This window comes from Psittacula echo (assembly GCF_963264785.1).
Source record: "Psittacula echo genome assembly, chromosome: 2".
In the NCBI taxonomy this organism is placed as follows: Eukaryota; Metazoa; Chordata; class Aves; order Psittaciformes; family Psittacidae; genus Psittacula; species Psittacula echo.
In genome coordinates, this window is record NC_137737.1 from 104,963,330 (window position 1) to 104,975,038 (window position 11,709).

Below are 11,709 nucleotides of genomic sequence, written 5' to 3' on the forward strand. Positions count from 1 at the left end.
CAGAAAGAAAAGCAAGGCTTTCCCTGTACAATCCTTTTAAAAGATCCAGTCTTCAGTAGGGTAAATGAGAGTCAAAATATTCTTTCTCCCTATATTACAGGGGCACTGAGTAGCTCCTGCCACCGGTGTGAAAGAGGCGTGTGGAGGGAAAGAAAGGTAAAAACACATTAAAAAATGGTTTCTGATTGCCACAGAAATCATGACAGCTGAATGGAGAAAGATATTCCATAGGCATTTCAGCAGAATTACAAGATGTGGCAAGATGTTGAATTTTCATTCTCTTCCCTGGTTTGGTTTTGTTTTCTTAATACTTGTTTGATAACCCACAGACCATCCTCAGGCTATAACAACAAATTATCTCTTTGAAGGTCTTCCTCATTTCCTGGCTACGAAAGGCATAGATCAAAGGATCAATCACTGAGTTGCACATAATGAGAATGAGGTACATGTTGAAGTGAGACATGAAGCAAACACAGTAGAGGTTTTGAGGGCAGGAGATCATCAGGATGAGATGAAGGAAGAATGGAGCCCAACAAACAATGAAGATGCCAAGAAGCATAGTCAGAGTAATGGCTCCTTTCATGCTGGTTCTTTGACGCACAGAGTTGTACCCAGGCAAAGCAGCTATTTTCTTCACATGAGTACGAGCCAGGAGGAACATATGGATGTACAGTGAGACCATGAGGAACAACATGGTACAAAACATAGTGATGAGACAAATGATCACATAAGTTGATTCATAATAAAGAATGAAGATAATGCCACAGCCTGTGCAAAAGGTCCAGATGCATGCAATAATAAGCCCTGATCTTTTCACTGTCATGATGTTGTGATAACGCAGGGCATAGAAGATAGTGATATATCTGTCTACTGCTATAGCCAGCAAACTGCACATGGAAGCCACCACAGATATGCAGATCATTGAATCAAAGACATTGTCTATATGACGAACAAAGGCATCTTCTATAATTATGTGTCTGTTGTTTATTAAGTATATTGTTATGGTCTCCCAAGCATTAGACACACTAACCAGCAAGTCAGCCACTGCTAAACTGCAAACAAAAAAATACATGGGTGAATGCAAGTTCTTGTTCTTAATTATTGCACATATAACTAAGATATTTTCAAGGAGGCTTACAATGCCCAGAGTTAGGAACACCTCAGCAGCAATAATCACTTGCTCACATGGTGATGACTTGCTCTTGACAGTAGACACAGTAAAGTTGCTACCAAAGGCACTCAGGTTTAGTTCAGAAACATACTGTTCAGAGGATGTGTTCATCTCTGGAAGCAAACACGTTCTGTTTTTTCTGAGGGACTTGCCAAGGAGTGTGGTACATGCATTTTCCAAAAGGCAAAAGACCCTGCCAAAAAAAATATAGCATGACGAGAACAGGCAGAAGTTGACAAAACAAATATCACCCATTTCTATGTAATTTGGCTTGCACACATTCTGCCACTTTCACATCATATTCCTGTACGGATTCTACATTAACCTCTGATTGGCTCAGTTTTTCTACCCATCCTTACTAGGAAATTAAAACCACAAACGAATGAAGAGACTCATGTACTCTTCATTCATAGTTTTGTTTATTCTATGTGATCCCTTGGAATATTCTCCAGAATGTGCTGGAAATTCAACTGAATGCCAAACAACAAACAGTTTTCTAAGTCCCAGTTCTCAGACCCGAGAAATGCAGGACAATACAGTATTAGGTTTGGCATAGCTTGCTTGCTTGAATACAATATACTAAAGTTTGAATTATTGCCACAGTTAATATTTGAACATTTTCAGTAAAAGATTTGAATGTTTTCCTGACCTTTGTACTTTTTAAATTCACATGAACTGTGACATAAACAGCTTATCTGTGCAAAACTAACATGCTCACTTAAGAGCATAGTATTAAAAACCTAACCAAGGCAAATCCATACATTTCAGAATATACTAAAGTTACAGAATTGGTATGGGTGGAATTCTGTCATAAAAGATAAGTTTTCTATTCCAGATCATGAGTATTTTATTCAATGCTTTTTTGGTAATGACAATATCAAGGGAAATCTTAAGGTATCAGATTCTTAATCTGAACACTTAAAGCTGATTGTCAGTGACTTGTTGCAAATAAAATTCAAAGCATATCATAGAATCATACAATAGTTAGGGTTGGAAAGGACCGTAAAATTAAGCTAAAAAAAAAAATAGTTTTTAAAATTAACCTTTTATTTGCAATAAAGAATTAACTGTACCTATTTACCAGAGCTGCTGCTTTAGCTGCTCTTCTTCTTCATTGCCTGCAACCTTTCCTCCAGAGAGCAGAAGTTTCAGCCACCCTCTTCACCTGACATCTGGGGCTGGGGACTCCTTGGTTGGAATAGATGACAGAAATAGAAGAAAAGAAATGAGTAAATCCATAGAGTCAAGGCTGACCACGTATAAATTACTTACTGTGCAAGTGCCTTTTTATAGACTCCAAGCAATAATGACTTCAGTACTCAAACTGTGGCTCCTCCTCCCCTTCTTTGCCCCTCTGAACTTCTCTTTTCACAGATTTATAGCAAACGCCTGAGGTTTTACCACCATCTAGTGGTTTTCTCTTGTCTTTCTAACTGAACAGCGATTTTGACCTGAAATCCATGAGATTTTTATATATTAAAAGGGAAAATGCACAGGCATGCTCCTTTCAAAACATCTCTTTTTTGTTTTCTCTGCTGTTTCTAGTACTCACTAAGTTCATACTGCAATAGTACTTCAAAATAGATGAGAGAAGACTCATTGAAGTGGGAGGCTTTTTACTATTATAAGCATTTGTCTTACATTCACAGTTATCATTTTGCAAGAATCAAAACCACATTGTTACAAAACTCAGAGAACATACAGTCAAGACTGTCACACCACAAACAGAAGATATAATTCAAGTAATTTGGGGGAGAGGAGAAAGAGCAAACAAAGGTTTGTGTTTCAGTCTCCTTGCTGGAATTAAGATTTCAGTACAGACATGAAAGGAGCACACAGTACACTGTGCCAGGACCCAGGGCTTCCCACTATGGATGTGAGTTCCCCCAGTTTTCACAGGGTCTAAGAGCCGGTAAACTCAGTGCCCAGTACTGGAATGGCTGAAGTCTCTCTGTGGGTCTAGCAGTCAGGTAAATAACAATCATTCTCGGCCTTACCCAAAAGGTGTTAAAATCAGTGTGAATCTTTTCTTTAGCTAATGGGCTCCGCTTCTGCATACAAACTGAGTAATGCAAAGTGCATACCTTCCTGACACTGCCAAATGCCCTTTATAGAATCGTACAATAGTTAGGGTTGGAAAGGACTTTAAGATCATCTAGTTCCAACCCCCCTGCCATGGGCAGGGACACCTCACACTAAACCATGCCACCCAAGGCCTCATCCAACCTGGCCTTGAACACCGCCAGGGATGGAGCATTCACAAGTTCCTCAGGCAACCCATTCCAGTGCCTCACCACCCTTACAGTAAAGAATTTCTTCCTTCTATCCAGTCTAAACTTCCCCTGTTTAAGTTTTAACTCGTTACCCCTTGTCCTGTCACTACAGTCCCTAGTGAAGACTCCTTCTCCAGCACCCTTACAGGCACCCTTCAGATACTGGAGGCTGCTAGGAGGTCTCCACGCAGCCTTCTTTTCTCTTCTCCAGGCTTAACAGCCTGTCTTCATACGGGAGGTGCTTCACTGCCCTGATCATCCTCGTGGCCCTCCTCTGCACTGTTCCAACAGTTCCATGTCCTTTTTATGTTGAGGACACCAGAACTGCACACAATACTCCAAGTGAGGTCTCAAGAGAGCAGAGTAGAGGGGCACGATCACCTCCTTCGCCCTGCTGGTCACGATCCTCTTGATGCAGCCCAGAATACAGTTGGCTTTCTGGGCTGTGAGCGCACACTGAAGCCGGCTCATGTTCATTTTCTCATCAACCAACACCCCCAAGTCCTTCTCTGCAGGGCTGCTCTGAATCTCTTCTCTGCCCAACCTGTAGCTGTGCCTGGGATTGCTCCCACCCAGGTGTAGGACCTTGCACTTGGCATGGTTAAACTTCATAAGGTTGGCATCAGCCCACCTCACAAGCGTGTCAAGGTCCCTCTGGATGGCATCCCTTCCCTCCAGCGTATCAACCGAACCACACAGCTTGGTGTCATCGGCAAACTTGCTGAGGGCACACTCAATCCCACTGTCCATGTCACCGACAAAGATGTTGAACAAGACCGGTCCCAACACCGATCCCTGAGGGACACCACTATGTTATCCACTAACCAGCCACTCAAATACCATGCAGCATTTGAAGTTGACATGAAAGAAAAAATCTCTGCTTCCAACCACCACCTTTCCACATATTAGGAGGCTGGATTTTTTTTGTGGTGTATAACAACTTCAAATGCTTATTTTTAAACTATAACATTTTTCTTAAAATAATCATCACCAACAAACACAAAGTTTATTGCTGTGTCTTGTGCCATTTTTGTGTTTTCGGTGTTCAAGTAGAGTTTATCATTATAATGCAGCTAAATCCATATTTCTTACTATTATATTCCACAGAAGCTTCCTCTATTATTACTACTAGTTTCACTCGAGGGATGCTGAATAACCTAGGCCATTGTATGAAATGTTCTTATGTACAAATAGTCCCTGCACCAAAGGACACTGTGAAAAGCACTTTTGTTCATTTGAGTAAAATGGCTCCTCAAGCATTATGCAGTTATAGTCTGCAGATGAACTTTGCATGTCCCTTCTCCCCACTACTGGAAAGAAAATTTAGATTATTACAAACTAAAGGCAGCAAACTATGCTCAAGTACAGCTGTTAGATCTCAGCTGATAATGCAGACTAGTGAACAGCAACACTCCCTGTTGTGTCTCACCTGTGCGCTAAATCTCAGCTCATAGTTCTTTGCTGTGCCCAAAAGAAATGAATGGAGGATACCCATCTGCAGTTTTCTTTCTGTTCTTTAATGTGAGACATGTTTTAGTTCTCCTAGGTTATCTTTATTTAGCTTAGTTATCTTCAGTTATCTTTTGCATAGGTTTTGATTTTCCCATTGCAGACCCTGGAAATCATATATCTAAAAGTACAATTTTACATCTTTCAGCATCCCTGTATCTATCAAGAACTGTGCAGACATTGTGCTCTTCCTACTTACAATTTTTTCTCTTGCAGTATCCTTTTTTGTTTGTTTGTTTATTATATTCTCTTTTTAAGTTCTGTTTATCTTCCCATTTCCAAATCCATCTGTATGTCCAGTTTAATAAAGCCCTTTGCAGTCCGGCTTAGCTGCCTTTATGAAAGTTCTCACTGTAAGTGGTAGGACTCAGTAGACCAGCCGATTACATGATTACAGGAAATAAATCACACACCAGACTTGATGCTGTTATTCCTCAGAGTAATGCAAGGGCTCTAACATATAAATTATGAATCAGCCTTTGGATTTTTCTTCCACAAGTCAGACACCACAGGCGTAAACTCTGGTACAAGTATCTACTCCTTTATTTATAAAGTCTGCAGAAAAAATACCTGCCTGGAAGCTGGGGTAGTGATAGAGATGTAGTTTGTTTATGTCAGAGGATGAGATGAAAAGATATTTTCTCTTTTTTTCTTTTCTTATTCAAAAAAAGAGAATTTATCATTATATTGCTACATCAAGTAGCTGTAGGCATTATGGTTTGACAAGCAAGTGACCGAAGGGACACCCAATTAGCATGCCTCCACCCAGTAAGTATTTCAAGTAAAGGAGTACAGGAGCAGGTCTTCGGATTCTATTGGGAAAATCCAAGAATGGCTTCACCTTCCAGCTGGAGGACTCCTGGCTGAATAGGCTGGTCTTTAAGATATTCATGGTCTTGGTGTTCAGTTCCCTTATTTGTTCAGTTAAATGAATTCTCTGTCTCCACAGACATATTGGTGCTAGGTGTTTTCCAAGGCCACAAAGATCATGACTGGACCGCCAGTGTGGGCGAACAGTACTCCATGCATTGTAAAACCTGTGTTGCTATTTAGCTATTGGGCTGTACTGACACATCCCAGGACCCAACCCTGGAGTGGACACCAAGCAGGCACCCTGAGGAACACACTGAAGCCCTTGCCCTGTTCTCAAACCACCATTTGCTTTCCACAGATGCTCCCTGGCAGAGCATGAGGTACCCAGCTTTGGTTTCCTGTAAGCCTTCCAACTTCTCTTATTTTTTGTAAAAGATCACTTTGATTTGTAGGGGAAAACAGCCAATGAACTTAATTGTATGCTGTTGCCTGCTGTGTAATACTTTAATAGCCCGTCAACAAGATGTCTTCAGGTCACCAGCGACTGGCCCTGACTTCCCTCCGACCATTATCCCAATAGAGAATGAACTTTGATAGAACCAGACGAGTTCTCCGGTAAAGGAACGATCAGCATCAGCGGGCAACAATTCAACACTGCACACAGCCTCTCCTGCCCAGGCTGCAGGGCTTGGAGTGTAGGTGCATAGATCTCCCTGCAGTGTAGAAACAAGCACAGCTGGGTCATATACCAACAAGCCTGCATCTGAGGTCCATGGTCATCCCAAAAGGAGTGCTAAAGATGTATCTTTAGGAAAAGGTGTTTTGTTCTGTACTTCATGTAATTTCTTATCTGGTGTAAGGAAAATGCTGACTGCTTAAAGTCCCTATTCCACTGAACTCACCAGGGCTTCAGGAAAAAAAGATCAAAAGTGCCCCATAGACACATCAGTTTACATAAGCAAGAAGTAAAACACAATTCCAGCACAGAAAGAGACATCAGGGTCTGTTTTGGTCCTATGCCATTTCTTTCCATTGTGAAACAGTAAGAGAGATGAGAAAGCTGCTCCAGCCGTGTATGTGCCTCACAGGCTTCATCAGCGACCAAAATGAGAGCCATGACGAAGTCACTGACAGAAATACCCAGTCCCTGCCTGCCACCAGCAATCATGTGAAAGCTCCCCTTCACACAGCATGTCTGCTGAGACAGGAGAGGCCATGACTATCCTGACCTGTAGGCCAAGTTATACCATGTCAAAACCAGCAGGAAATTGAATGCCATCTTCATGACAGCTAGATACTGATTTTATCAAAGAATGTATATGAGGTCAACAGTACAACATACTCTGAAGAAGGTTCTGTAAGAAGAGCTTATTACACTCACATGCATTCCTGTATTAATCTGTGCTAATCTTTACAGGTTCAGAGAAGAGTTTTACTGACACTGGTACTAATCTACCCAACTTGTCTAGTGCTAATATATTGAAGCAATTTAATTCCAATTAGCTTTTTTTATATCTTTTAGGGAAGTAAGTTTGTCCTTCATAACATAGCTTTGGATTGGAGCTTTTGGACTATTTATGAAATCTCTCTTCTGTCTTCTCCTTGCCTATGCTGTCATTAGCGTAGTATTTCAGAGGCACAGAGGATCCTCTCAAAATGCTCTAAAAGCGAACCCATGGATCACCAGAAGTGAAGGTTGTGGCCTTCTCTGCATTTGAATGACATAACAAATGTTCTCTGGCTTCCCAGACAGAAAATCTCTATTAGCCTCTGTGCTGAGTAGCTTTGAGCCCCATAAAGGTCACCACTGTTACCTCCCCAGTATTACCATCCAGTTAGCTTTTAATGAAGACAGGAAATTAACTGAGTTAAAAATATAAGGCAGCAATACTTCCTGCCCTTAAATAAAAAAAGATGGATGAAGTGGCCATAGACCCTGTGAAGTTCAGTCCCCTTCCCTGTCCAGGGGACAGCTGAAAGCCTAAAAATTAGGGTTTGCAGTAAGCAGTAGTATAGTAAACACATTCTTTACATTGTGGCCCTAATTAACACTTTTTTTTTTTTTTTTTTTTTTTTTCAGGAAGAATCAATAAAAAGCTGAAATCACTAAAAAGACTGAAAAAAAGACATCAAAGTGTAACAAAAACTGTGCCCTGTTAAAGGGTAGGATCAGACATACTTAGTATGACTTCACTAGCCCTTCTGACCATAGCCTCTTTCATCTGAGTCTTTTAAAATGGTTTGAAACAATCTTTAGCCACTCTCAGTTACTACCTATAGATGGTGCTTCTCAGAGTAGAAAGCTGAGAAAGATGAAGTGCAGTATAAAAGGCATTCTAAAAAGACATATCCTAACAACCTAAACCAGCCCCCTAAACTGTAAAAGGGCAATGAGGTTTAGTAACCATCATTTTTCTGTGGTTCTAATGGGAGACAATTCCAGTAATGAATCATGCCCTAACATTTTGTCACAGCATGGGTCATCAGTGCAGATCTGGTGAATCATGCAGAAATGCCAGCTGCAGACTCCATAAACAGGACGGAACAGAATGGAACAGACTGGACCAGACTAGAATGGAGTGGGATGGAACTAATAGAACTGTAACAACAGTGTTAGGCACACGTTAGCTGCCAGGTGGACCTTCCAGTCACTCATTTAGAAGCAGATCATTCTGCTTCACGCACTAAGGCAGGTGTGCTCCAGTATCTGTCCCCAGCAAGTAACAGCAGACTTTATTTGAACTCTTCTTGACAGAATCTAAAAAGTAGCCCAGCCTAAGACCCATTTTGTTTCAGGTGGGACTAACGTGGGGCTCTCTGATTTTAACAGGTCTGCCCTGTGATGACAGCCTACCAACTATTTCCTTTGGCTCAAGAAACAGGGGTGTCCTTTCGATGGCAGAATGGAAGGGAGGGGGAGAATGATTTCTGGCTTTTATAGGCCACTGGTCTAAAGAGATCCCTTGAATAGCTGCTCACTTCCCTCTTCCCTCCTGCCAGACAAACACTAGAGCGCATCATGAACCCTTCACTGGGAGCACTGCGCTCCCCATCCTGGGCTGGCTGCCTGGTTTGAGCAGAGGCCTGACAACTCACTCTCTCTCTGCCCAGTGCTGTCTCTGCAGGCAGGTGCTGATATTTTAGCCCAGCATGGGTATGGAAAGATAACTAAGAAGCTGAAGGACAGCCTTGAGAAGATGTACAGTGAGAATAATATTAATTCACTATACCCAAGAAGAGATGTAGCTACACATGCAAAACTGCAGATACAGCAATGCATGCATGGAGTTCCTATCTAGGCAAGTGCAAATGTCTCTGATTCAATACATATGATGACTAAACATAGATCCACATGCTACCCAGGCAATTTTCAAGAACACTATGACAGCAGTATCAACATTTCTCTCTTTATAAGTAGTTTTCAGTGCTAATCTCATGTCTCTGTACTGATATACAGGTTCTCTCCTCACTCTCTGTTCAGGCTGGTAAAAAATGCAGTTGCTTTCTATGTAATGAGGTGCCTAAATGCACCTGAAATGGGAATTAAATAATAACCACTTAGCTCAGAACTTGATGTTTTTCTATCAGGCCCTTACTACGCTACTTTCTCTGAGCTTTCCTACAACACAAGTTTGCTATATACAGTATCTTTTCTTAATGTCAGGGTGGTAGAGATTTTTAATCACTGTATCCTGAAAATAAAAACCAAGGAACATTATTTCAGGGGTAGGAATTATTTCTATTCTAACATTCACCTGCCAAAGAGTGAATATGTGGAGTATTGCTATGGCTGAAACTAAAGATGTCGAAATTAAAAAGGTGAGTGATGTTAGCCAGAAGCAAACAGATCTGCAGAAGTCCACTTTACTGTCTGAACCTAGAATATTGTCTTCTATACTGAAGTAACCAGCGCATTCAGTAACACCAGTGAGAACTTATATCAGTTTACCCTAAAGCATTCTCATCAATGGCAAGCTGTTCACTAACACACAAAAATCAAGTAACTCTCATAAGTCCCCTAGACTCATGGCATTAAAAATTCAAGCACCATTAATCCCTCACAAAATACCATGAGCTTTGCTGTATTTAGTGCCTAAGCCAGTATTAAAAGTGAAGCAGAACCTGAGAAACTTTTTGTCATGCTGGTTGGATGATGCTGGCAGTAAGCTGCAGCTTTCTGGCTTTTCTGGGTGTACGAAGTGCCTGGTTATAAAAGACCAGAAGAGATTTGAACCATGAACAAGAAAAATCACCCAACCCCCATCCCCTCCAAAAAAAATACAAGCCAACCAAAGACACCCAGTATGATTTCAGAGAGCAGGCAGCCTCCAGAGCCAGCTCTGGTTCTAAAGAAAATAACCCAGAAAGTACAGTGTGTGGGTTAAGAATTCAGGCTAAGAGGGATGGCAAATATGTGTCTCCAAAAATCGGTTAATATTGGATCAATTGGGAAATCAATTTCTGGGAGAGCTAAGCATGGACTATGCCACGGCTTCTCAATTGAATTACATTGCTTCATGAAATCTCTAATTGCTGATAAATAAAAAGAAAAAATTGTTTGGCATCTACAATCTGTCTTATTTCCTCCTGCTGAACCCCTAAATATCGCAGTGTAGAAGTAAATGCTGGCTTAAACATCACAGCCTTCAAAGTGGTGAAAACTTTGGAAAGATTACCATCATGCTTATTAAAGAACCTGAACGCCTAAAATAAACTCTATGACTTGTTCAAAGATGAGATTGTGATACTTCCATTTGGGGGATGAAAGACAGCACTTCAGACTTTGGGGGGGGGGGGGAAGGGGGGAGCTTTAATCTAAAGGAAAAAATCAAACTACATTTTTCCTGTGAATCCGTATTTGAATTGCCAGCCTTCACAGTCCCCAGGGCTGACAGGCAGAAAGCTTAAGCACTCCTCAAGAAAATCACTGGGGAATCAAGAGGGAAGATGTGTAGCCCTTACAGCAGAACACTGCGATAGGAGTTCCTGTTCCACATGTCCATATAAGACATACTTATGGAGGAACAGTTCAATACCACAAAAACATCATGGCTTTCTCGTCCTGCTGACTACTCTTGTACTCCTTGTACTCTTCTGTGAACATACAGAGCTACTGCCAATGTGGTTACAGAAGTGTAAATAGCAAAGATTGCACCCTTTAGTATAAGTCTGTTAATATCAGTAACATCAGGCAGCTATAGAACATGGTTCTGATTCACAAAACCAGGTATATTCTTCTTGATACACCCTGGTCTGTCAATGACTAGCTCATATGAAAAATTCCCCAAAAGCCAGCAGGGAACAACTAAAGTCTGAACACCTACTTACAAATGTACAAAGGAATAGCAAAGAATTAACTTTGGCTTCAGGGAAAGTAGTGGCAGTATAGTCAGCTTATATATATGCAAATATTTTTTACTGAAGAGAAGGTGGCAAACAAGTTAATACAAAGGTTCAGATCAATCAGAAGAATCAAGACAAAGACAAATTGCAAGGCTCCTGAGTTTTCTCCAGAGAATAAATTTGCAGGCAGAGCAAGTTCGCAGGCTTTTATTCAAAAATAGGGCGAAAAAAAGGAACATAATTTTCAGCAATGAAATGCACTTGGTTAGCATAAATCTCAATTTTAGTAACAGAATTAATATTGACCTGTGGTACTAACATTATCAAGTTCAATGACACCATCACTTCTGAAAAGCAGGAAACACAAAGTATACTTCCCAGTACAAGCTGAACTCAGCCTTAGCAGTAGGACAGCTGGAGCTTTGTCTTAATATGCAGTGAGAAGCAAACTGGCGAAAAACGATCATCTCATTGAGTATGTTCAGTTAATTGAGGTTTGCAACCAAGTACTGGTTTTGGTACTGGTTTCAAACTAGCTGCTACTAATGCAGCAACAATAATGATGAGAAAACAAAACAGTAAGACACAGTTTTCTTTTTC

General features: G+C 41.0%; 1 protein-coding gene across 1 annotated transcript; it reads right to left on the reverse strand.

Moving 5' to 3' along the window:
• Window positions 1–304: 304 nt before the first annotated feature.
• On the reverse strand, window positions 305–1,282 carry MC5R (melanocortin 5 receptor; the record flags this gene model as incomplete). The annotated part of the gene is made up of 1 exon (XM_080610461.1): window positions 305–1,282. The coding sequence occupies one exon, from the start codon at window positions 1,280–1,282 to the stop codon at window positions 305–307; it is 978 nt and encodes a 325-aa protein (XP_080466587.1).
• Between the last annotated feature and the right edge of the window lie 10,427 nt (window positions 1,283–11,709).